The 27,582-nt window shown below is 41.3% G+C and overlaps 1 protein-coding gene across 9 annotated transcripts in view; it reads left to right on the top strand.

Annotated features, from left to right (window-relative positions):
* IQSEC1 (IQ motif and Sec7 domain ArfGEF 1) overlaps nucleotides 1–27,582 on the top strand; it is a 317,278-nt gene that overhangs the window by 155,261 nt on the left and 134,435 nt on the right. The window contains exon 3 of one of the 9 annotated variants that reach the window (XM_031555537.2): nucleotides 15,101–15,145. The exons of 6 other annotated variants lie outside the window; for them this stretch is intronic. In XM_031555537.2, the coding sequence (XP_031411397.1) occupies nucleotides 15,101–15,145 (45 nt within the window). Of the gene's footprint in view, nucleotides 1–15,100; nucleotides 15,146–21,584; nucleotides 22,193–22,284; nucleotides 22,413–27,582 lie in introns of those variants that run through there. 2 more of the 9 variants (XM_010718450.4, XM_085236056.1) reach the window with 2 other exon arrangements.

Genomic DNA, 27,582 nt, shown 5'->3' with positions numbered 1-27,582 from the left:
TTAGTACTGGAACCTAGAAGAGATTCCTTTTTAGCTAGGCTGAGTTGAGCCTAAATGCTGCACAACATTACAAAACGCAGGTTGCAGTGGAAAAATTCCTTTTCCTCCTTATTCCTTGATGGTTTTTCAATTGCTTTTGTTAACTATAACATAGTTAACACTGTCTTATTGTGCATTCTTGTATGGAAGGTGGAGAGAAATCACATTTTTCTTGTCTTCATGCACCAAATCTTTTCAGTCATGACCTTGAAGGGTTGGACTAAAGCTGCTGCTTTGTGGAAACTCTGTTCACGTTTGACGTTTTTCTTCTGGCACTTTTAGGCACTCTCACCTATTGGGATCAGGAATTGTTGTTTTTCTTCGGCAATGTGGATTTCTCCTTTGCAAATGCACTCCATTCTTACATTGTTTTGATTGTTTTTGCCCCAAATAGGTGGGTAAGACCCATTATACACAGTTACTACTGACTTGCTGTTGTTTCCTGCACATGCATCACTTCCCCTCTGTGGCTCTGACTGTGGGCTGTTGATCCATAGCTCAGAGCAGATTATGCAGGTGCTTCGTGCTTGAAAGGCATGGATATTTATGCACCACTAGATGGAGCAGAGCACAGTTCGACTGATAAATTCAAGTCTTATCTCCCAAAGTAGTATTAAAAGTAACTAACTATCTGAAGCAAAATATTTTATAACATGAGGAGAAGAAATAATCCCCTGAAAAATGTAATGGGACATAGATCTTCACCATGAATCAAATTAAGCTTTCAAAAATTTCCCTTAGCTATTCGACCAGCTGTGTAATGTGTTATGGATTGCCACTATTTCAAGTAACTCAAGATTCATAATGAATTAGAATTATGCACAGTCTATGGCTAAGGAAGCTTCTTAGCCATAAACCTCTTTGATCAGGAGCCCAGGAATGGAAAAGTTTAATCTGCTGTTTAAAATGAAGCAGCATTAAAATAGCATTTAAGGTGACTCATTGAGGTCTTTGACAAGGGTGAGGACTTGGCTGAGTCCCTGTGAAACCTCCTGATTCATAAGTTTAAAAGGGTGACATTCCTTATTATATAATATCGATTTACCAAACTGAATGTTTTGTTGTGCAGCACCAAATCCTTCCTCATCTCAAGCACAAAATCGGAAGGAATTCTTGTTTTTTTAAAACTAAAAAGTATCTGCACAAACGTCTGGAAGCATGGGGTATTATTGTGCTGGTAGCAGGACTGAATATTACAAAAATTTCCATCTTTTATAGTAAATGAATAATTCCTGAAGCGGTGGCTAGAGGGAGCTCCAATACAATCTGTTTCAAAGCTTTTTCAGCAAGTAAATCGTTATGGGTAAGGCGGCACGAAGCTGTAGATAAAAAGAAAGGCAGCCTAGATTAATTTACATTTACTTTTAAAGTCTGTTAACACTGGAGATGAAGGATTGTTTGATCACGTGGAATTACAGATTAGATATATGTGCCAGCATGCCCTACAGTCAGTTTTGTTTCTCTATTGTCATATATTCATGTCTGCTTGTATAACATAGTCTGCCTTTGCCATTCTCAAGCTGCAATGCAGAATGTGTTCCAGGGAAGTGCATGTGTGTAGCTGTACGTGTATGGGTAGGATGGAAGAGGTCCTACTGTCGGATGGCTGACAGTTAAGGAGAAAGGAGTGTAAGAACAGGACAAATGCACAGTGGTACTTCTCCAAGGCTAAGGAACGTTTTGGTAAGAAGCTAATCCAGTGTTGTTATCAAGTGGGTTTTCAAGTGAAAAAAATAATCACAATTAAAAAGCATGAATAACTCAAAACTACTGGAGAGATTTCTATTGTCAAAGCAGCAGAAACTCTAGTTTCACTGTTCTACCTCTACCAAATTAATTTTAGCAATTCAGTTAAGAGTACCATGCTCCTATTGAAAGGGCTTTTGGCTTTTTCCCTTCTATGTGCAGGTCTGTTTCATGTTTTCTTTTAACAAAATGTGCACAGCAGTTGCTCAATACTGGGTGGGGGAATCTGTAAGGCAGCACAGCTGCACAGGTTTCAGTCCCCTGCAACATTAACAGCTTGATGTAACTCACCTGCTATGAACTTGATTATCTGATTTCTGTTCTCCCCAGCAACTTGCTGAAAGACACTGGGCTTCCTTGCCAAAAGGAGGCCATGAGGCAGTTGCAGGATTACCAGAATGTGCCAAGCACTGGGCTCAGTGGTTGTAGGGACTGGTTCCTAGCTGCTGTCAGGGGGCTCCCCACGTTCTGATGAGCTGTCAGAAAAGGATAGATATAGAGGAGACATAAGCTGAGTCAGTCTACAAGGAGAAACAACATTTAATGAACTGAGTAAGTTTTGCCTGGCTGTGTTGGAAGGAAACAGCCTCCTTCTCTTGGCTACCAAGCGACTCAGTCCTGCTGCCATCCAGTTTCCACCCTGTAATGTAGAGAACTGAGTTCATTTGCCAGTTCTTAAAAGAGACTTTGGAGACCTGGGCAGTGTTGGAGGGACTCTCCCGGGGAGAGGGTTGTTTTGTTTGTTTCTTTGTTTTGTAAGAGAATGAAATTATAGATCTGGAAAGGACAACTATCCGTAATGCTAGTATTCTTTACATACATAATATATAGCAAAGATTTGGGTACTCATTAAGGACTGATTCTGTTACATGCAGATGCTTATAAAAGTAGGAAGTTTCAAAGGTCCTGGTTAGTATGGCCTCTTTGCTCTGCACTCAATGTGTTTTACCCCAGTTGTTGCTGCAAAATGTGGGTGTTGCTGCTTTCCTTTAGAGCTGACAATGGATTTCAGAAAATTTGAAAGACTTTCTGTGTTTACTAAACAAGGTGGGTCACTGAAGTTCCAATTAACCAAGGACCATTTCTTCCCAACATTACATCTGTTTTTCCATATTCAAGTGAAAAATTGCACACAAAATATGGATTTTCATGAAAAAATATGCCCCTCCTTTCTGGTGTTTCATGTGTGTTTTTGTTTCTACACCCTTTTATAGTTCTTACTTTTCTGATCTTAATTGTATGCTTTATAGCCTTTGGTGATTTTGGCCTATACATTCATAGGGCAAATGCATGAAATAAACCCGATTTATAACCCATTAATGTAAGTATTTTTTCTAAAGAAATTATGTCATGCTTCATTAACCTCTGAATTTTTTTCTAGCCCATCACTGGAGCATGGCATACCTGAAAATTGGATAGTATTGATAATCTGTCTTGCTCTCTTTCTCAGTTAAACTCACCTTAATAGAGAATTAAATTAATTGTAATTGATGTTTTATGACGAGACTTTGCCAGAGGCTGCTATAGTAGAGATAATTTATCTCAGTCGGGCAACGTTACCTAATTTTATTTTGTGATTCAAAAACCAGATTATTATTAATCAGTTGACAAGTATTCTGATACTGGAAGGAATGGTGACCAGCCCACTGCTCCGTCCCATAGAGGCAGCAGGTGTTTCTGACAAACAACTTTGTTTGCTCGCTGGCTACGAGGTTCCTGATGCAAGCAGTTTCCCTGGGCTCTGGGCTTTGTTAATGAGTGAGCCTTCAGCTGTGCCTGCTGCTGTCAGCTGACGGTGGAAGCTGCACAATTGCATTTGCTGTCTCTAGGATTCACTATTAAATTGAGGTGCTCTCTGTGTGTGTTATGCTCTTGTGCAGCCCGTGAAGACGCACGTTCTGTTTAATGATCAGACTTAATTACTGACAATTCTTTTTATATTTATTTTTAATTTTAATTTTGTGGCATTAAGAATGCCTCCACATCTCTCTCGTGCTGGGAGCCCCGGGCCAGGGCGCGCTGCTCGAGGAGGAGCCTCACAAGAGCAGAGGGACAGTCGTCTCCCTGCCCCTGCTGATGCAGCCCCGGGTACCGCTGCCTTTCGGGGCTGAAAGCACACCGAGGTCATCAATGGAGGCAAAGGTTTAGGTGTAAGTAGAAGCTTATTGCTTTACTACAGATGAGGCTAAAGGTCTCTGCCACAAATCTTAGTCCAGAGATAGCTTACCCATGAACAGGAAAATACGACAGGCAGTATTTATTAATTTGCTTGTAGCATGCCCTCTCTGTCAGATCTTTGAATGGTTAAAGTAGGAGCGAGCACTAAAATGGTGGCTGCCATAGCCAAACGTGTGTATAAATGCCTAATGTTGCATGTTTCCACCAGTCATTTGTTTCATCTAATTTTATAGTGCTGAAAAGGTAAATGGTGTAATACTGTCTGGGTAAATCATATGAAAATGAATGGGAAAGATTCATTTAAAGCATTCTTTTTAGGTACTTCGACTTTGTTCTATGAATTTGGTGTTTTGAGGGCTTTTTCAAAAGTTTCACAGAACTATATGTGTAGCAGTTATATATATGTATACCTGTGTGTGTGTGTGTGTATGTATATATATATGTATGTATATGTATGTGTATGTATATATATATATAGCAACATCCCAACTGTGATTGTGCTCCAAAACATCCACAGCTGCATCCACTTGGCAATCAGAATTTTTGGCCCTCTCAAATACATCTGGCATTGCATGGTTCTGACTTCTTGGTTTACACTGAAGCTGTTCTAGTTCCCACAGGTGGTACAAAAGTGTCCTGAACAGATCTACTGTAAATACCATTCAGAGCATAGACTGAATATGGCAATCTCTTTAGAACTCTGAATTTGTACAAAACAAGTAGTGATCTCGCTATGGTTGATCTGTCTCATCTTATGAAATTTATGGTAATGAAAATCATTCTTTCATTATTATTACAACAAATTTATGTATAAGATTTATATAATCTGGTATGTAAAATATAAAATCTGATACTTACATACTCTGATACTTCCTCAGGTTGGGGTTCACAACCACTGCCCATCAGCCCCTATGAAGGGACACGCTGCCCTGTACAGAACCCGTGACCTCAGCTCCGCAGTACTGGGGCTGCAGGGGCTGCAGGGTTTGGTGCCAGCTGGTGCTGTCAAGGAAGTACCTTTCCATTTCTTAGCCATGCTTCATTCCGTTGAACCTCTGTAAATTCACTCTGAGTACTTGTTAAATTTAAACTGCCGGTTAGCTGAAAAACTCTGTTTCCTTTCTGTGAGCTAGACTGCTGTGTGACTTCCCTTCCTGATTCCAGCAGTCACACTACTAACCTCTCTTTTGCCACAGATGTGCTGATGATGTAGCTCCAGTTGTGCTTGTTTTCGGATTCTGCAGGAGTTAGCTGCTTTCATGTTATTACACTAACTGTAAGCATTTTCTTCCAGAAAACCATTATGCTTTTAAAATGATCTAACTCAATTTTCAACTCAGTGGGTTTGTAGCCAACAGCAGCAAAATTACTAAAATGTTTACTCTGTATTTGTAGGGATAAAAAGGTTATTTTCCATATTTAAAAGAAATATTCTAACCTCTGGCAGACTGATAAAGTAGTGCACTGCAATTTAAGTCATTGACTGCGCCTATATGGATTTATCTGGCAATTTTCTTTTTCAGAAATGATAAAAAAATGTAATAGATGCAGTTTTAGTGATTGGTAAGGAAACAGCACTTTGACTGCAGGTCCTTGAATCCACCTAACTGCTAGTGTAATTGTGTTCCATTTCCTGGGAAACAAAAGGCTCCTGCGCACATGGCCTCTTTTTGTAGTCTGCTGCTGCTTGTCAAATGCTGGGTAATCTAAGAAAAAATCACTAATATGTGTAAAAACAGTCATTGATTGCAAGTGAACGTATCAAAGTACATTGGAAACCATATGAATTCTTAACTGTAGTTGATGCTTCTGGATAGGAGCAAATAGCTTTGTCATGGTGCATGATGAATTAGCTCCAGGCAGCGCAGCCTTTGGCTCATGCTGCCTGCAGGTCTGTACAAGGGAAGAAGGCTCTTCTTTGAGCCTTTTGTTTTTCCATATGCACGTAAGCAGGTGCAGTATGCAAACAACAGGGAGGTGCCTGCAGCTTGTAGCAGTGCACAGAAAATACTTGAGCTACAAGCTTCTCTCAGAGCACTCATTCTGAACCAGGGAATTAAAATCTGCTGATGTGAGGTGGGAAAACAAATTCTTACTCTATAAACCAGTATGAAACGTGAAGTCACTGCTCCACTCCTGTGATGTAGCTGTGTTACTGCTCCACGCTAAAAGGTCTCTTATACTTTGAACTGCCTGTAACCATAAGTGTCCTGAGTCTATGTGAAAATACACCCAGCAGAATTGGTCTCTGTGTTTTAAAGGATGAAGTCAAAAGTCTGTGTTCTCAGCATATAATGTACTCTTGCTGATTCACTGTCATATTCAATTTTTGTTTGTTTTTTTTTTACTTCACTGCATCACTTGTGCAGAGCTCTTGCTAATAGTCTTAGAAGGATTGTAGTAACAACATAGCTTTGAAAGGGAAATATGGTGATCAAACACTTGTTTTAAATTATATGACAATTTTAGTTTTCCTTTACAACCTTTTTCTGCTTTTTTCATTCTAATGATCTCAAATGCCTTGTGGGGATTCTTGTAGAATTTAGACCTTTGTAGCTCCTGCATGATACACAAATGGAAAGGGTAAGTTAGCTGCTTCTGACCACAGCCACACAAATGAGAACTTTTAATGGACAGTAAGTTTGTTCCATCATACTGTTGAACAAAATGTTTTCAGACACTTCAGTTCTCAAATTACATTAGTATCCTTCCTAATGAAAGATTAAACATAGATCTAGAAACTTTCATGTCTTCAGACTGAACTGTGCACAATTGACTGTTGTCAATTGTCAACAATTCACTCTCTTCCTTCTTCAGAAAATCTCTATTCCCATGTTGCATACATCAATTGGTTTTGTTTTTATGGCTCCAAATTTGAGCTGCAAATGGTAGTAGAGCTTGTTAATAAATATCTGATCCTCATGTAACTCTAGGAATAAGTGTGATTCAAGTGGCGGAGTGTTCTTCTAACACATTCCTGAGATATTTTAATAAGAAAGCAATTCTTCTGGCAAGATATCAGCCTGAATAAGAATACTGATTAGATGCCCAATGGATTATGATTTCTTGTCAAGAGGATGATTTCTTCAGAAGGAAGGGAATTTTTGCAGCTCCTTTGGAACACCTACTCAAAGTCATTGCAGGTGGGCTACCTAAATGCAAGGCATCACTGAACTCAAACTGTATCACAAGGCAAATGAAGAACCTTAAGCATGAGGGCCACTAACTTCTATGTGCTATTGGAGGAGCAAATGTAGCTGATGAAGTTTTTCAAAATTATTATTTTTTACTACTGTCTTTCACAGTGTAATGTATTACTGTAAAAGTAAAGCATTTATTGAAAAGGAAGCTTCCCCACGTCACCCCATTCTTAGGCTACAGGTTGCTGTAGGAATATAGGCCTCAGTTTTGTCTGTAAGTGGAAAGTGAGTTCTATTTATTATAATCTTTCCTTCTCTATAGAAAATAAATTTTACCTTCACACAGTCTTCTCAAATTAATAAAACTAGCTAAGCTTCTGAATCTATTCCATCATGGTGAAAGGGCTTTGTTTCCTAGACACTGTTTTTTCTCAAAGATTTAAAATCTATTTGAGATGCCATGATTATATTTTGGATTGGAAAACATGTGAAGATGAATGTTTGAATATGCTTCTGTGCTGAAGATTCTCTAAATTATGATACAAACCCGTCATACCAAGGGAGAGATGTGTTCTGAAGGAGGAAAACTAAAAGAAAGCTCATGTACATAGCTCGCATATAGCCCAAGCTAAGTAGTTGGATCTCCAGTATGTCAAGTAGATAAGTGTGATCAAAGTTTTCCTAGAGCTTTGGTTTCTCTGATTTGCTTCTTTCTCTGTGGCCAATGTTTTTGTCACTTTGCCATGCAGTGTCCAGAAGAGATAGAAAAAACACGTTTATCAGTCAGTTCTGTAATAATCTGTTGCCTGCTCAGCCTTGTAATCCAGCTTTAACTGTTGTAGAGCTGAGGCGCTGAGCTGCTGCCTGAGGCCAGGAAATACGTGCTGCCAACTGGGTGCTGTGTGAAATGTCCAGGCCCAGCACAACTGCACTCAGGAGCCTGCTGTGCCATTCATGCCCCAGGAGAGGAAAGCTTTCTATTTCTAAGAGCAGCATTAAACGTACATCTAAGTACTTTTTGGTCTAAGCATTTCACTAAAATATTCAGATCTTAACATATGAGAACAGGAAAATGAGAAGCAAGAATTTCAGTGGTATTACTTAACATTCCGAGTCCTTCTGAATGCTATTTCTTCATGGATGGTTTGTACCAGTTTTTATGTCAGAAAAAATATTACATTGTATCATACAAAAGAAAGATTTAGTTACCCACGTTTTCTACTGGCATAATTTTTTGTCCTGATGACTCATGTCAGTGGAGTGCTGGTTAGTTCTGTCCTATTTACCACACCATTAGACTGAAGCATCTGGAGTTGGGATGTTCTACTTTACTTTCAGATCTATGGTGTAGACGTGCTACCATGAGACAGGTTTTGTGAATCCAATGCCAGTGCAGCTACCAGAGGCACTGCAGCCATCCTGGGACATTGTCCCTTTCTCTGGGTGGCTGGAAGCAGTGCCTGTCAGTAGCCATGCTGCTCCTGGGCCAGTGCCTGCTTCTGGCAGTGCTCTGTAGCGGTGCTGAGATGTATGGGAGCGAGCTGAGCATGCTGCTGTGCTGCTCTGCCTTCAGTTCTTTTGTTGCACTAGCACAGGACACAGCTGCATGGCTGATAAATGACACTCCATCCACAAAAGACGTGATGGCAGAGCTTCTAGCTATATTTCCACCAGATTCTTTCTAATTTCTGGGAGGAACCTGGTATCTTTAGCTTCTGATCCACGATATTCAAAGCAGAGTTTTGTACAGCTTGTTCCTTCAGGGCTGTTTGGCTGCATAAGAAAAGGAAACACTGAATTGCAAGCTGATGATCTCTTGAGCTTGGGGCAGTTCTGAGGTTTGGGGGAATGTTTTCTCCTTGGTGATTTGGCAGACCCCCAGGCAAAGCCAGACTCCTCTAATGAGAGGGAAGCCAAGATGATGTGGGGAACAGAAGTTAGAGAAGAGAAAACGATCACAAATGTTACTTTTTTGCTTTTTTGCTAAGCTCTGTGTTAAGTAACTTCACCATACTGTGAATTACTGAGCAGCTGATGGGGGGTGCAGAGGCAGGATGATGCAGCCGGCTGTGTGTTGCTGTTGAACTACATCACAGAGAGATGCACCTTCCAGTGCATGTCATGAGCTGCTGGTGGCTCTTGCAGCTGTTGCATGCTGGCTGACACACTAGGATAGCCAGGAGCCCTGGCAGTGCTCAGGGAAGTGACTTAGGGCAAGTTCACATGATGTCATCGGTTTTAGTGAGGAAAACTGTACACAATGTGATCCCAGTGAAACACGTACAATCCAGAGCAGCTACGGTGTGAGGTGGAGCTTAATTTACATACCTTTCCTAATGCATGTGTTTTTACAGATGTCTGTGGGAATAAAAAGAAAAAAAATAGTTTAGACTGCATTGATTAAAAATAATTTAAAAACAACAGTAAAAAACAGAATATGAAGGGATGCTTTTGGCAGTAGGTTGTTTGATGACTAATGTAATGGCTGAACTTCTCACTTCCATTTCTGTAGAAGCATGTTCTGGCCAAGATTGTTCCTTTTGTTACCTTCTTTTGGCCCCCTGTGGTTAGATGCTTTGGCTGTACCTACTAAAGGGAGTACTGGCATACAAAGTGTTCATCATGAATGCCTTTAAGAAGGCGTAAATATTTCTATGTAATGAAGTTGCATTAGAGAATACAAACAATTTGGCTGTTCTTTGTATGTAGAATATCACATCATCAGGCTGCAATGTAAAGGTTTGCCTTTCTTCTGTGTGCTGCTAGCTTGTACAAAGAAACTGTGACAAGCAGAAGTTATTCATTGAGCAGTATGTAGCAATGTCTTAAATTTTTAATGTATTGTTCTGCATTCCTTTTCTCAGCATTGGAAAAAGGCAATACCATGCTGTTTCTAGCACTAGCGATTTGATGGAGCTCAGAACTGTGTCTTCCCCCACATACACACACCATCCAGAGTTATCAGTTGCTGACAGTCTATCTTTGCACAAACTTTGCACTCCAAATAAATTTCACTTTTTAGCCAAAAGATGACATATTTAAGCAATTTTTGTGGGAATCAAGCTGTGGATTTTTCAACTACAGCTATTTAATCTGTCATTACTGTATACTTTCATGCTGGAACATCTTGGCTTTTCTCAAATTGGAAATTTTTCTGACTCTTTACACTGTGCTTGATCACTATATGCATTTACTTGTAGTCTCTGACACCACTAAGATAGGTAGTAGCATGATCTCATTTATTCTCTGGTTAACTGAGACTGAAGCAGTTGCAGCCACCTCCACTGATGGAAATGGAATGTGCCTGCCTGAGCTTAGAATTGAACCGAAGGGCTGGAGACTGCCCACTGGGCCTCTGGAAAGGAGGCAGCCATACTGGCCTGGTACAATCTGATCTGCTCAGCTTGGTATGAGCTTCCATATAACTTTGTGCTCAGTCAAGATCATTTAACAAATACTCTGCAGAAGCCTTATAGCACAGATACAGTGCTGGACTACTGCAGTTCCTATATTTTACTTATCCAGTCTCAGCAAGAGCAGTTACTGCATAGTTTATTACACTGGTGGTTGCTGCGCTCACACTGACATCTTTCTTAGAAATATCATAATGATTTACGTTGTCACTGTTCCACACTGAGACACAGAATAGTTTAAAGTCTTTCTAATGCTGTGCCTTAGATCAATAACTCTCCTTGTTTATTAACAGAGCTGAAGAAAGCGAGATTTCAGATTATTGATTCTTCAAGGCATTCATTTTCTACTTTTCTCTGCCTATGTGGCGTCAGGAAATCCATGCTGTGCAGTTACATAATCTTCACTAAGTGCGATTCCGTACCTATCAGAAATCAACATCTCTTTCATCACAAGAACAAAAAGAAAGAAAATGAAGAGGAAAAGAACCTCCCCACACACACGCATGCACAAAACCCAGAACTTGTCATAGCTCAAGGTATCGAGAAAATAATTTTGTGCTTGAATCAAACTTGATAAAGCATTTTAGAACATGATCTTTTAAATAGATGCTAGGCATCTTTCATATTCAGGTTAGCTCACTACACAGCTTTAGCAGTCGATACATGCATACGGTTCTAATAGCAGGTGTAATAGCCTGCGGCCTTGTTTTTGGTTTCAGGGCAGAACTCTCAGTATTGTATTTAATATTCGTGTTTTTGGAAACATCAATTCTATTGGGTTAAGACTGCAATTGTCTGAATTTTTGACCAACGATTACTTGGAAATATTTGTTTTGTCCCTCATAACACTCTGCAGAAGTGGTTATTTTATGATTGTTGTATTTGCTTAGAGCTTGCAGCTTCAAATCAGGAACCATACATATCCATATTTCGTATAACTTTCAGCCTTGAAAGAGGTTGTTCCCACCAGCAATTTACACTCATTCTTCAAGTTTCATGCTGACCACGTTAGCTCCAAAGAATCCTGCTGAATTGTAGCCCTCTGTGCTAGCTTTAGTTCCAGTTCATGCAAAGATTCCTCTGCCTTTTCTCTGAAATGTTAAGTACTTGTATGAAGATGTCATTCAACTGACTCATCAGTGGCGCTGGTACAGATTTCCTGTGCTCCTTACCCGGAAGACCTTTTTAAATTCCATGGAAACAAACACAAAACTGCTTACAGGGTTGCTTACAGCATTTCCCTGATAGTGCTGGATTGCTCTGCAGTAGATTTCTTTTTGGTGGGAATCTAAGTCTCTTAGTTCAATTTTCAGCCACTTCCTTGGGCAAATACAGACAAGTATAATACGATTTTACTTTATATTTTAGAGTATGATTGTTGTTGTGTTTTTTTTTTCCGAAAGGCAAATGTACTGCATTTTGGAGTTCATTCCATTATGGATGAACAAACAAGTTAAGTTTTTGCCTGTTTTTTTCTTTATAGCTCATATCTAGCTTTCTTTTTTTCTTAAAAAAAAAATCGGAACAATAATTTTTTTTTTTTTTCAAATATTCTCAGGTTTCAGGTTGCTTTTATGTTTTAAATTATTTTTCATTTTTGTACAGTATTCAGAAAGAACCAAAGGCTAAAATGTGATTTTAGGTATAAAGGACTGGTTGTGTGATTAAGTGTATTCTATTAATCTGTTGGAAATTAACTGGCTTTGTGTACCCCGAAAATTCAAATGTCTCAATAGATTTTACGCCTAATTTTTCCCATCTCTGCTGTCATTTTTTCTTGGCCACAAAGCTTTGTCCCACATGGCATCAGCCTGCTCCTGACATCTCACAGAGGTGAGCAGGACTGTTGGTGCAGGTGACCAGGTTAAGGGTTCTGCTGCAGCTTTGCCTGGGTGTATGGCTCACTTCAGCACAGTTCTTGATTTCTTTCTTGCTCTGCAACAGTGATTTATTTGGTTGTTCCCGCCCAGTGACTTCCATCCCATTTAAGTGACCTTTCCTGTGTTTGATGTTATGTTTATATCTGATCTTCAGCTCAGAAAGCCAGTCATAAGCCTTTCCCCATTGGGCTGCTTATAATCTGTCTGACGGAAGAAGTGAATTGTACATGGATGGGAGTTCTCTAGCACAGAGACCTTCCCAGGCTGGGCACTGCTCTGCCCACGTGCCCTGCAGCAGCCTGCCCAGAACCCTGCATGGCATGGCACTGCCCAGCACCCACCAGACCCAAGTCTGGGTTGGGCCCAAGTGTGTCAGCAGCTATCGTGGCTGCCAGCTGCCAAATCAATTAGATCTGTGGCATTATGTGTTCTTAACTGCAGTTACCAGATGCACAAACACTGTTACTAACAGCACAGCACAACACTGTTGGCAGCAGCACGAAAATTTCTGGAAAACTCTCAGGAAATTCAGATCCTTTTAGCCCTGTTTAGGGGTGGCCTCAAGATGGGCGTTTTTGCTGTGGAAACTGAGCTCTCTTCCTGTGTGTTCAGAAAGATCTGCATCTCCTGACAACAAAGCATGCATTTGTTGGGGAGCCTTACCGCAGGGGGCCTTCTCCTGATGGAAAACAAGTTATTCCTAATGAAGCTGTAATCCTGCTCCTTGTGATTGTGCGAGGAGTCCCTGAGGTCACAGAGTGCTCAGTGTCACTTGGCACAATCCAAGCTGCATGGGTGGAGGCTAATCAGCTGGGCCTTGTGTCATTACCATCTCTTCGTTATGCATGGTGCATTGTACCTCGCACAGAGTCTTGTCAGGATTTATTTATAGCAATAAGGGCTAGAACTGTTCAGAGAATGTTTCTGAATCTTTGCTAACAGTGAGGCAAAAAGTCCATCCGGTGAGCAGGTTGGCACTTGGGCAGCAGATTGTTAAGCAGTTTAAACTTAATTATAAAGAAATTAGGTTCGCCCTTTCCAATTGTTAAACGAACAAATAGCCAGCACGTGTAAACCAACCCATCAAAGTGCGTTGGTATTCACAGATCCTGAACTCTGAGAGCAAACAAATTACAGGGTGGGAAAAGCTCCTCACGTCTGTTTTAAATCTCTGCCTGCACTGCAGTTATTTGGGCAGCGTGGTTTGTTTCCATTCCTGTGCAGCTGATTCTTGTGCAGGCTGTGCCCATGGCCGCCTCCTCTCGCACAGCCCTCTTGCTGTGTGTAACCACACCCGTAATCTTGGTATTAAAAGTGAAGTTTGCAATTGATTTACAAATAACCTCGGTAAATATAATGAAGGCAATTCTAATGCTAATTGTGTGAGCATCTGTAACCATACACATTCATGACTGTCAGAGAAGTTGACCAATGGCAGCTTGGGTAAGGGATGGAAATAGATAAGTACAAACAACTATTTAAAATGGTACTTAATATGATGGTGGAAAGTTCATTGTGAGCCTTTGGCTAACATCATCTTATAGCCTGTGGAAATGCTGTTTTCTTTTTACTCTAAAAATTTAATTTTGTCTTATGGATGTTTATAATAAACCTAAAGTGATGCACAATGAGAGCAAGTTTAGTAATGCCACGCTTCATGTTAAAGTGCTGCTATTTAAACAGCAGTGGAGTTGTACTTTGTATCTTAAAACTTCCTGCTGCAATAATTCTTTGGGAATTGTTGCAGCAATTGTAGTTGCCTTTCTGGAGAGAGAAGAAGAAGCCCAAGGATTTGAAGGCTGACCGTTCTGTTAGTAAATGCATGCGAGAAATCTGTTGCCTGGTGTGAGAGAAGCCACCAGAGAACAAAATCACCTAAGAGTCTCACAGGAGAGCTTCACCCAGCTCCCTGTTGTGTGCCACTGTTATTTTTGCTGAGCAGATGTACAGAGGATGAAAGCAGTGTGGCTGTGAGCACATGCTGTAAGCTGCAGTGCTGTTCTGTGACTGTGATTTGGTTCTGTGCTGTCCTATTCTGGGGTTCTCTTAGCCAGTATGCCATGGGGCAAGAACACTTTTCGGATCTTGAAATTACTTACCTAAAGCAAGAATCAACTTCACAGTGTGCTGAAGGGCAGCGTGTGCTCTGGGCCGGGTTCATGCAAACAACATGCAGGTGTGTCTGCTGAGGAATGAGCTCACAGCTACAAAGATGTTTGCATGGCCTGAAGATTTCAACAGTGTAAAGCTTTTTGACATTTCATAAGGAAGGCTGTACTACTCTATGTTGGTTTATTGCAAGGTCCTGCTGTACTGTCACAGCTGGATTGAGCTGAGATTTTATTGCCAGAGCACACAGTGCAAGAAGGAAAATAGAACAGATGTTCTGGAAATGTTCACTGTAATAGTGCATGCAGTACAACTTGGTCAGGTATTCATGTAGCCAAGTGTTGTCAGTCATATTTGATCACTCTTTGCCTAAAGATGCTTCTTTAAATCTCCTTTCACTAATGAATAGGAAATAGCTTCTGGGTTTTTTGTATGTTTGCTTGGTTCTTGTTTTTTTGCAACTATATTTAATGTCATGCTAGGTACTGTATAATGTCTGTAAAAATGAAGATAACAAAGTTATTGTCTGAATTTATAGACTTTTTTTTTAATTGCTTTAATATTTTATAATTTTATTCTTTTGCTATCATCTCAGGACTTCACTGGAAACAGGAAGCAGCATCTCCACCGATCCACTCAGGTACTGTAGCAGTGCAACTGCAGTTAATGTTAGGTTTGGAATAATAGCAGTGAACTCCAATCTGTATCAGCTTTACATCACGTAACTTTATCTTACGATGTGTAATTAGTGAAGGCATATTGACCAAGCATTCAGATTTTTCTGTTTTTAAGTAGGGATAACTCTTTCTTTCAGGGTTTCCAACTTAAATTCAGTTCTGGTTTAAACACTGTGGTTTTGCTCTCAGAGGACCTTGAAGGACAGGGAGGGCATGCTTGTGCTTGCACATGGCAAAACCATCTCTCAGATTTTTATAAACCTAAGTTGTGCTAAAAAGATCCGATCATCCCTGGTAGTTCAGTAACAGTACTCATTTTGTTTAAATGTTACTTGTTTTTAAATTGTTTCATGTTTTCATGCAATCACACATAAGAGTTAAGAAATTAGAGCCACATGAGTCCATCACAGTGACTGACATTTGATCACTCAGTTAAGAAAAAAATGCTAGTATTTTTAACACTGCATATCAGATGGGCACTTTGAATGTTTTACTGTCGTAGCTGCGCATTAAAGTGTGCATCGCTCGTGAGCTTCCTTTGATTAATGAGGGGCAAAGTCCTTTTCTCCCAAACTGACAGTTGTCAGGTAGATGTTTTCCTTTCCAAGGTGTTTGCTTTTGAGGATGCAGACTTTTGCACACTGTAGTTTTAAGTTTGCTTGGACACAGCATTATTGGGAACTGCTTTGTTTACCCTTGTGCAAATATATGGGCCTTCTCTCTCTCATTCATCTCCCAGTGTGCAATATTCTGAAAGTGAAGTGTGTGTCTTACTGCCATTTCCTAAAAAAATGCCCACGAGCTCCTGTGAGTAATATTACCTTTGTCTTCAGCTCAGCATAGTCACAGTGGACGTGCAGATTTGACTGCAGTGTTGTTGCCAGCACGCTGTTTCTTTGTGTGGCGGGACAATGCAGGAAGCAGTCAGCTTTCCACTCCCCTCAGTCTTTCTGAAATCTTACTTGAGCAAGAATCTTGTAGCTGGTTTGACGTACGTGGCTCTGGGAACCTTACCTCAGAGAAAAGTACTGCTGCCATCTTTATTCCAGGCAAGGCAAACCTTTGTGAGAACAGCAGGTTTTATTACAATGCCTTTCATTATAATGATTTTTTTCTGTGGGAGGATGTCAGTGAGGGAGATAAGGAAGAATTGAGGAGATGTAAGAAGAGGTTAAACTCGGTGGGAAACTGTATAAATTTAGTTTGAGTGCAAATACATGTTTACTAGAAAATGTAGTGATTTAGTGGTTTTAAGTTGCTAAGCACTGTACAAACCTGTGAATATTTTCTTTTTTTCTCTTATTTTCCTGAAAAATGAGACTGCAATACTTACTCTCCACCAACTGTGGTCTCTGCCCTTGCTGCATGGCCCCATAAATCATAAAGTTTCACTCACACTGCTAATTTTGATGGCACTGGTCTCATTAGTATGCATTCAGTGGGTTGCATTCTTTTCTTAAGCTTGCAGCAGAGTGATGCAAACTGGTATGGAATCCCTGATTGCACTTCTTTATATTTCAAACAAAAGTTTATTATTCTAGCTTATATTCTACCTTCTAAAACTGCAAGTTAGTAGGGTTTCAAGACTTCTCTCTTTATTCCATGCACTTCCATAAAACTTCTGTGTTCTTATGCTAAAGCAAATAAATGATTTTGAGAATACATGTTGTTTCACAGAACTGTCTTTATAAAAATTAATTTGGCAGTAGATGTATTTGCATGTGAAAAGTCCTTTTACATTTTGAAAACGGAAAAGAAATATCTTGTAGTTACCAAATGAGGGAGTGAAAATGCTGATTTTTAACTACGAATGAAAAAATGTTATGACACTTAGAAGCTTTAAAATAAAACAGTCATAGAGGAGATGTTAAAGAATCTTCCAGATGTCATCAACAGAAACAGTGATGTTTTTCCTAGGGTAAAATAATTGAAGAAACAGCGTGTAAAATCTAACTGACTTCAGTAGGTCAAGTAAGAATAAACCTGAAACTGTGATTAGGCAATATTAAAGGGAATATTTTTTAATAATTTTCCTTTGAATGACCCGTGAAACAGAAGGTACCAGTTAATCTGAATCCATCTAGTGTCCTATCAAGCAAATAATATTTTCTAGGCTACTTTCCTTGCCTCATGCTCATCAAGTTCCAGTCTTCATCAGCAAGGTAAGTTTTGCCCAATTAAAACCACTCTTCTAGATCTTGGCTTCTCTGGAACATTGTGACCTGGATATCTTATTTTGTTTAATTTCAGTTATGCATAGATTCCCCACCCAACAGATCATTTATTTCTGCTGGATCTGTGTAGACTGCACTTGTGTTCTGCCTGTCAGCTGGGAAGTCATACAGCTGGGAGATGAGAAAGGAGTCCAGTGTTGTAAAGAATAAGGCTAATATGGAAAAGGGCTTATATCCATTGAGAAGAGAAAAACCTGTACAAAATGACATGCTACGTATGCATACTATGTTTTGCACAAACATTTTCAGACTGCACACAGTATACTTCCAGGATATTTTGAGTGGTCCTCTCTCAGCTTTCAGCTGGTGTCCGAAAAGATTTTGATTCTTGAACCAAGGAGAGTCTTCTGTAGTATTATCACACCTACTTCTGATGTTCACATTTTTGTGGCCTGTTTATCATCTTCTGTAACAGAATGATCAACTAGCGTTAATCTGTTTAGAGAGCAGACATTCAGAAACAGAACAGCAGGTATCTTACTATCCTCGTGAAACTTTGGCAATTTCAAAAGGTTTAGTAACCAAGAATGAAGAATATTGTCAAGTGGCAATTAATAATAATAAATTCCCCAATAATTTCTGGGGAAGCTGAATAAATCAAAGATCTCTGTGAAGCAAAATAACTTGTCAGAGCACGTGTAGGCAGCCGAGCTTCCTCTTGAGCAAAGAGAAGGCAGGGAGAACCCCTTTGTTTCTTCCCTGATTCCCTACATATCCCCATCGCATCTGGGTGTTACAGTGGTGCAGCAGAGCCCAAGAGCTCTGTTCATGTTTCTCTTTCCATTTTCCCCAGTCAGGAAGGGATTCTTGCTGATGTGGCACCCAGAAATGCATCAAAAGTCCTAAAAGAGAGGTCTGGTTTTGCAGAGCCTCTAACATGAAAACATCTCTTATTTATTTTTTTTTAGGAGCAACCTAGGAAAGCTTCCCATTCACTTGCACATGAACAGTATTTGTTTTCCATTTTTCCACTGTCAAGAAAGGGCTGCAGCTTACAGGGGCTGTACATGCCACTGTATTCTATAACTGAGGCCTTCAAGAAGCTACTTCAGGGCCTGTTCATTTGCACAAAATCTGATATTAACTATACTTTGTACAGTCCTTGCTCCTTAATGTGGTGTGCACAATGAATGTCATGGAATTAGTAGGGAACTGCATGATCTTATTCTCATGACATGCTGTAGCTCCACAACCTATGAATCATTAGCTTGAAGTTCTTGTCTGTGGCTACAGAAGTACTCCTCCTGGAGTCAGAAGGACTTATGGAAAACAGCTCTCTTGCTGCAGGCTTCCTGTTTCTGTGCTCTGTAAGTAGGCAGAAACACAAGTAGACTTCCACACAAGTAAAATATTTTCAGGATTCTTCCTGTCATATCATGATAAAGGGTGCAAGTAAGTAAAGATGTATAATAGTTGAATGTATGTATTTTATCAAGAATTAAAAATTATGTAGCTAGACAAGTTGATTTTCCTGCATTGACTTCATAGTGGGTTTATTTTATACAACACGCTTCCTCATCAGAGGACAGCTTTACTTCAGCCTCCCAGGTTGCCAAGGCAGCCATCCCTAAAACTGGGACTTTTACACTGTATGTTTTATCTTGCCTTTTTTATTTTAATGGCTCATTTTGAAAGAGTTGTCAGAGTCTTCAGTAGATTGCTGCCAGAGCTGCCTCTCCTTAGCTAAACTCTAAATGACTACAAACATTTCCAGCATGCTGCTCACTTATGGTACCGTGCTGAAGCTGCAGCTCAGCCAGAAATTACTGCCCTATTAGGCCTGGGAATTCTAGGTCAAGGGTAGCAGTAAACGCCTTTCTGAAAGAACTAGTTTTATACTGGCATAAGCGTGAGATGAAGCTTAATTTTCTTTGTTGGTTTCCTATGGAAGACAAGTGAAAATGAAGACTGTGTTGAGAACATGGTGCTTTTCATTTGCAAAAGCCCTAATTAGCATTTTGTCTGCATGCGGAGCAGTATAATCAGTGCTGGTTGCTGTCAGAAAATTCATGGGTACATGGCTTTATCTCACTAGAAGTCCAGTATTTAGAAGCAAGCAATTAAGGTGACAAATAGCTTCCCCACCCTCCCCCCCCCCAGTAAAGTGTATGATGGACAGAAAGAAATCACTTTGCAATGTGAATAGTCAAAGGATGTGTTTTCTCAGAAGTCTCATTTGGGCATCAAAACTTCAGATGATGTCTCATGAAGTTAACTGTCTCTGTATGGCTTTCCCCTTCTTTCTTGATCCTGAGAGTAGCTGGCTTTGGTTACGGAGCAAGTCCTTCCTTGCTGCTTTGGGGTGTTTCTTGAGGAATCTCAAGAAGTTCAGACAGAAGAATGTTCAGATAGGGAAAACCTCAAAGGTAAACATTTTTTGGCCATCCATTTGTTCTAAAAGAGGATAAGGTTTCCATGTTATTTTCTTGGTGCATTACAAGCAGTAACTGCCATCAAACACCACCAAAATGAGAAAGTGCCATCTCAGCCAAAGTCAGAGTTCAGCAGCAGGGAGACTGGGGAGGTGCCAGCAGCCACAGAATCCCAAAGGGCTTTTGCTCAGCTCCCCTTCAAATAAAACTGTCCCTTCAAAGCACAGGCCTATATTAGGGATGGAACACTGGGTTGGAAGATTTTGATATGAAAATGTAACATTTAGCTTGATGGTATCACTTTCTGGAAAACTGCCAAGCTACTGAAGCCCAGGAGAATGAGAGAGCAGGAAGAAAAGTAGGCTGGAAATCTCATGGTGTGTGTCATATTGTTAGTGGGCTGGCTTATTAAATGTGAGCAATTGTTTTCTTGGGAATCACTTCAATAATTTCTGCTGCTGGTGTGAAAGAAATCCCAGGGAGCGAGTGCAGGCACCAGGCAGGGGCTGGGGATTGTTTTTAAGGGAATGTCTTTTAAGATTATTTTTTTAAAGATGCAAATGAAATGCGCTTCTTTCTTTGCTTTTTTTTTTTTGCAAGGTGTTTCTTTGTGATCAATTCATTCCCACTGCCCATCCTAGTCTGTTTCTAGGGAAGTACAAGAAATTGTGACATGCAAATGTTTGAAGGTTGTTGCCTAAGCATAATATATCTGAGTAAGGATCAGTGGTTTCTTTAAAGAAGTAAAGAAGCAGCTAACTTACAATTTAATTTTGACTAACCTTCCACAACTGTGTTTCAGGGTGTTGCAAGGTGCCTGTGGTACCAAATGGTGACAATGAGTAAAGGCAGACCCAAAGGGCCCCGAATTACCACCCTGCGTGGGCCTGGGGGGCTCGGATGTGCCTGCACTCCTGAGGGGCTCTGGTTGACCAAACTGCTGAGGCTTTTCTGTTTAAACAGCATAATGATGGTAAAAAAGAAGAAAGCGCAACAGAAGAGATGTTTAGTTTTGTTTCATGTTTCCTTGGGTTCTGCCCTTGGTTCTCTTGTTATTTGTGTATAATTCTTTCCCTCCTCTACTGATAGTGAGCAATACCCCCAGTGGCTCCTGTTGCTGACTTTCAAACCTCACCCAAACTGTACTTTCAGGAAAGGTGATTCTGGCAGTGCGGCAGGCATATGACCTGGTCAGTGTCCAGCAGGGCTCGTGTGCCTTGCGTTGCTTCTAAAGCCATCCCGTGTCAGTAAGCCCCGCGGCTCCCATGTGAGCTCCTGCCCGGGCACCCCGCGAGGAGAGAACCTGCGCTGTGGGCTCGAGGGGAACGGAAAGGTGGGAGAATCGGCCGGGTATTCTATTAGAGACAGAACATCAGTTTGGACTGCCGTTTCTTCAGAACAAAAGCAGTGTGCTTTTAGCACGTCTGGCCGGAGATTCTAAATCCAAGCCAAGTGCCCTCTAGGCCGGGGCTGCCCGCTGCTGGGGGCGCGCTGTGCTGCCGCTGCCCGGCAACGCGCCCCGCCGGGCTGCCTGCGCCGGGCGCTGCTGCGCGCTGAGAGCGGCGCGGTGCGGTGCGGAGGGGGGATGGAGAGGGGGAGGGTCTGCGCTACGGGTTTGGGGGCTGGTTTTGGTCTTTTTTTTCCCGTCATAAGGAGCCCACAGTTCTCATAGGTGCTGGCAGACAATGGGGCTGGTGTGATTTACACGGGAGGAGCTGATGCGCGGAGTTGTGTGCTGCTTTATTTGACCAACAACAACAACAACAACAAAAAAAAAAAAAAAAAAAGAGCGGGGGGACTGCCGTTCCCATGTGATGGGATCGTAGCGCTGCTGTGATTACAGGCAGTTGTGAGGTTGATTGAGATAATTGCTTGCCTTCTCATAAGTTCTGCAAGCTCTCAGGATGCTTTGCAAAGCTCCTTCTGCAGCCTTAGCTGGAACGCAGACACGTTATTTGTCCGGAGGGCCATCCGAGTGGCCTAAAATAGCCAAAAGGAGAAGCGGGATTTGTGTGTAACAACAGCTAGCCGGTGGCATCGGATACTTTGGGGAAGATAAACTGCAGTGAGATCAAAGAGCGTCTGTGAGCCGTAGCCTTTGTGCGCTGCCTCTTTGTATCGAAGTGGGTGCTGTGCCGTGCAGGTGCTGTGCCATGTGCGCCGGCTGCCGCACCGCCAGCACTTAGAAACGCTCGTGTGCGGCAATAAGGGGAGCAGTGCGTTGCGCTGGGTTGAAGTCATTCACATAAAAAAAAAAAAGAAGAAGAAGAGTCGTGGTGTTAAAATCTAACTGCAGGATCCGCTTGCTGCAGTACAGTTCTTTGAAAATGCTGAAGTTAAAGGCCTTCTGCTTGGATTACTGGCAGTTCCTGTGTCTCCAGCCTCTCCACGGCTTCTATAAAAGGTAAGAAAACGTTAACTCGGGCATTCCTTTCAGGACTGTGTTGCCGCACACGATGCCCTCGGAGCTTTTACTCACTGTGCTGCTCTGCTGCCGAAAGGCAGATGTACATGGGAAAAGGGAGTGGTAGGGAATTAATCAGAACTTGTGACAAAGGTTGTAAAGCTGCCTTTTTATTGCTTTCATTATCAGCCACTTTTGTCTCTGCGTGCAGATGTGAAAGGTGAGGATGCTGTTTGGTTTTACCGCTTACTTTGAGTCGAATCACCTCAATTAGGACTGGGTTGGTACTTTACTCTCTGATACTTAATCCTTAGGCATAGTAGCTTGTGTTGTGCAGTTTACAGACTGCAAATAGCACAGAGATTAATTGAAATGTCATGGAAATTTACATAATGCAAAGATCCTTCTTTTCTTTCAGAGATATTTAGTAATATAATAGTTCATCTTTCATTTCCCTCTTGGTGTAAAGTGCACATCACAGTCATTCAGAGCAATGGGAGCTTCACTGAGGCGGGCCTGACGTACAGCTTAAATGATTGATGGTGAATAGGGATCGTAAAGAATAGCACTGGGTGTCAGATGCTTTCAGCTTGCCTATTTAATGGAACAGCAAAATAAGCAATTCCATTTAACGTGTCCCTGAACTTAGCTCACTGTTTTTTAATCTAAACTTCTGTTTTCTTACTCTTGATTTACACTACCAATGGCAATTGTATGTCTCTGAATTTTCTGGGGGGAAAAGTGGAGATATTTTCATTGTTAACATAACCCATGCAATTTAAAATAGAATTCTGTTCTTGTTATGTACACTTTGTGGTCTGACTATCTATTGTCAGCCTACAGAAAGTGCTTTGTACTAAATGCTAATTGCAGTTGAATTTTTCATGCAGTGACTGGAGGCTGGAAAAGGGAACCATTCCAACCTTTTTCAAGGTTTAAGGGGTGCCCCTACTTTCTGGCACTGAGTAATATAGGAACTTCATCTGTGACCATTGGCTGCTGAAGTTTCAAAAGATAGCTTTATTCTATTACAGCTTTTCACAAGTTTCATTTTTAGGGAATAGGTTGGAACAAAAAAAGTTCCAACCTATTCCCAGTCCATTGTCGTATCTTCCTCGCTGAGAATCCATGTAAAATAAGAAACATAGGCAGACGGTTTTGGTGCAAGCAAATACAGCTAAACTTAAGCTTTATGTCTTGGATTCCTGGCGACCTCCCAGCTTTGTTGCAAATAAATTACCCTAGGGTTATTCTGCATCTCCTAATGGAAACCTCTGCAGTACCTAAGGACTTTCCATTTGCATCCTTCCAGACATTAATTTGTTTATCATCAAACCTTGCATGCGTTTGAACTGTCCTCCTGGAGTGCGTTTGTATGAGCAGAAGTAAAAAGAGCCTAAGCATGTAAATATCAGATAGAAGTACCTTATTCTTGTCGTGTTTTCCTGTTAGAAAAGGAGAATTGAAGTTTCAACTTTCTCACATTTTAAACAAAGTAACTTGATTAAGGCAGAGTGACAAATGAGTGAGGAAAGCAAATGGTACGGAATGAATAAAGAAACAAAATGCAGGAAAGACCACTTACAAAAAAAGAAAAGAAAAAAAAGCACTTTCTTTAGACTTACTTTGTTTCTGTCAGTAGTAGTAAGCTGTCTAAAAGACTCTTGGACAAGAGCCAAAATGTTTTTTGTGTTCATGTGTATACATTTTCTTTTTTTATATATGAAATAAGATAATCAAAATAGGACTCAATGAACAGTTCCTTCATGTGAGGCTTACTTGTTGAATTGTTAGTATTATGTAGGGTTCTTGCCTGCCCTCTGTTTCACCTGGATGAAGGGGAAAGCAAGTGCCAGAAAGTGGAGACAGGAGCAGACTCTCTGTCAGCATCTCTGCATGACATTCCTTCTGCCACCAGTGTCACCTGGAATTGGCCACAGCTTCGTGTGCAGAGGTGCAGTGCCAGGTCAGGGAAGTGCCAAGGTGCCAGGGAAGCAGTACTGAGCACCAAGGCCTTCACAGTGTGCAAGTGGTGGTAGGACAGCAGGTGACTTCAGGCATGGGGAGGCTGTACAAGAGCCCTCTCAAGGCGCATTGCTGTGGGATGCCTCTTCCCTGTGAGCTCTGCCTGTCACTCCTTGTGCACTCACCCAGGCCAGCGGGGTGCAGACAGCCAGCATGGCAAGCAATGGGACTGCTCTTCTGTTCCCTTTTGTGGCCTGTCTGAGCAGAGCATGACTTCTATTTTCAGTTGTACTCAATGGTGAGAACCACAGTAAATGCTTCTTGTCAGTTCAGAAGCTCCGTGGCATGCTGCTGTATTTCAGAAGTCGAGTTGTGGTTTTGGATTTTGTTACTCAGGGACGTCTTATGGGATCAGGCCTGTTGCCTGAATCAGACAGCTGAGTGGATGCCACTACAGGGTCTGCACTCCATGCACCTGGCTGGGAAGGGGTTCTTCCTCAGCCGCATGAGAGCAAGGCTGTGGAGGGGAGGGCTGTCCCTGCTGCTAGGGCTGGGAGCACAGAAGGGTACAGGGCAAGTGTGTCCCTGCCTGTGCTTGCAGTGCCTGCTGGGCAAGAGATCAGCAATTCTGGATGATGGGACAGGGTAGAAACAGAACAATTTTTGCCTTCTGAGGTGCCAGTTTCTTAATGTAGCCAGACACTCAAAGCAGAAATGCAATTCCAAAACTCTGTTCCAAGCTGTGCCTGTGACATTCCTGACAAGAAACCCATCTGAGAGCAGACACCCATCCCAGGGCTTCTGTGCAGTTTTCAGTCCCTTGTGATAATGAATTCAGTCAGGTATATTTTCTCAGCATGGGGAAAGTGAGAAATAGGACAAAACAAACTGTGCTTTTAGCCTACTTCTTAACTTTGGCTGTGGCTTCCCTAGCCAGGATGTGGCATATTCACAAACCAAAATTCAGCCCAGCTAACTGCGCCAGTGCCTCCAACCTCATGTACCTGAGCAAACAGATTGCTTTTATCCAAGGGACAGCAGATTGCACAGAGCAAGCTGGGGCATTGAGGTAGAACCGGTACGGAAATGATAGATAATTCATTAATTTATGGAAATCAAATTTCAGCTCTTTGTCTTTAGCAGTGGCTGTGTGTTGGTCAGTGCTATAGCCCTTCACGCGCTGGGCTTTGGTATCCTTTGAATACAAATACTAGAAGTGTGGAGATGAATTTCTATAGTAGATTAAATGTAAGATGAACAAATCACTGTAGGGTTGCTGTGTGATCTTGAGGATGAATATCTCGTGCTTACTTGGAGAATTATTATAAAATCACGTGACTTCAGATTTAACGTGGAAGTGAAGATTTCTGTAGCTGGGAGATGCATCGTGCTGTGCTTCTGCCAGCTGCTGTGTAATGGCCCGTGTGAGAAATTGTTACCGCTAGCATTGCATTAAAGAGAAAGTATAAGGTGAGAATTGTCTGCCAGTGAAGACGATCGCAACCTGTACTTTGGAAGGGGGATTTTTTCTCCCAGGATTTTCCTCTCACTTCTTGCAATACTCTTTAAAGATGAGGACATATTAAAAAAGAAAAAAAAAAAAAAAGTCATTTTTAAAAATGATCTCTCCATTTCCTTTTTTTTTTTTTTTTTTTTTTTTTTTTACAATTTGCTCACTCCAAAGGAGGCAGGAGTCTCTTATAGAGCAGTCGGGTGTTTCCAGCAAGCCTCTGACTACAGTCACCCCAATGGACTCAGATCAGGAGGAATGGCAGGTTGTTTGAAGTGGGAATTAGCTGGAATTGTTTCTGCTGGTCTCCAGTTGGGACTGGCAATGCCAGCATTGTGATTCAGGATAGACTGAATCATGTGCTTAAGCCCATCTCCAGACAAGAGCAGGTCTATATTTTGGTGCATGATTCAGTCCCACTAGGATGTTTCAGTGATGATTATAAGTGAAAACACTTTCATAACTTTTCGTGGCAGGAGCAGCTTACTGCTGCTATACCAGAATGTCACAAAGTAACTGAGTCTCAGAAGCTGCTTAAGCCCCTCTAATATCAAGCATCAAGCTCTGCGGGGCTCCTGCAGCTCTTGGCTCATCCTCTTTGCTATTCTGTTATCCAAGACAAATTTGTAGTGTTTGAAGCCGTTAAATGAATTGCCAGCCCTGATTTAGATGCAGTTCCAATGATGGCAAATGTGCTTTAAGTGATCTATGTCAGGATTGTCATCTGGGTACTTTGTCAAAAAGAATTCTTTTTAAAAAAAGTGCTTTGATAGTCTTTGTTTCTCACCTCTGGTATTGATACCATGGACTCTGCCTATAGATGATGTGGGATGGCTTCAGATGTGTCAGACAACTCTGCTGCTGGCAGGCAAGGAGCAAGGCTGTTTCCTTTAAGTAAAGCACAGCATAAACAACAGACACCTGTCTCAGTGGTCATGTGCTACTACTTAGGTAAAGGGAACACTATTTTTAAATCCATTATTTGAAATAAGATTTGATAAAGGCTGTTGATACGTTATTTACCTATTGTGATCTTACATCCCTGGAAACAATAGCTGTACAGTAGTGACAAATCTCACCAACAGCAAGCAAGAAAAATAAATCTTTGGGTTCTTGTTCATGAGAGCAAGGATTTCTTTTGTTCACACTGACAGTGATGTCAGCTGGTTTGCTTTACTTCTGGCTCTCATTTGAACTGTGAGTTCCTTTGCAATCTGTCTTGAACAAAATAATAGCGGAGTGTGTGGGATAAGTACTGAAGTTGTCTTGAACTTGCATTTGGAGTTCACCATATATGATGTTAGAAACAAATAGTTGCTTCCGCTGACAGTGACTTCATCCAGAGCAGGACTGAGTCAGAGTGCCTATAGCACAGCTCTCCCAGGAGGCTGATGCTGGCAGTGTTTATGCAATCACAGAGCAGCTGAGAGCACACAATTGTCTCCTCCTCTTTATCCCACAAATCCAACACCCTCCTGAAGCACAGCCAGCAAAAAGCACAGATTGCAGCATTCCCATATTCAGCATAAAAATGATGAAAAGGAAGCCATTGAGTAAATAAATAAAATATGAAAATGCCTTGTCTACACTCAGGGAAGTAGTGATTTTAAGCCAGTAAATTAAAACACCCCAAATACTTTTTAGTGTGATTATACCCTTCATTTTAATGCAATTAATTCTACCATGTATCTGACAGTGTTCATAAAAGTATTCAATGTGCTTTGTCCATATACCTTCTATTCACACTCCTAGTTTTTCTTAGCTCTCTGGGATGCTCTTCTTTCCTATGCAGACAGCCATCTTTCAGGACCCCTTACCTTTCCATGCCCTGACTTCACTGAAGTTTGCTGTGGGACTTTGGTGCTGCTGACTGCCAAAAATCCTGTGCAAATACAAAGGGCTGTGTGGTGTCTCC

This window comes from Meleagris gallopavo, chromosome 14, assembly GCF_905368555.1.
Source record: "Meleagris gallopavo chromosome 14, MGAL_WU_HG_1.1, whole genome shotgun sequence".
NCBI lineage: Eukaryota > Metazoa > Chordata > Aves > Galliformes > Phasianidae > Meleagris > Meleagris gallopavo.
This window is presented reverse-complemented; position numbering and strand designations above follow the sequence as displayed.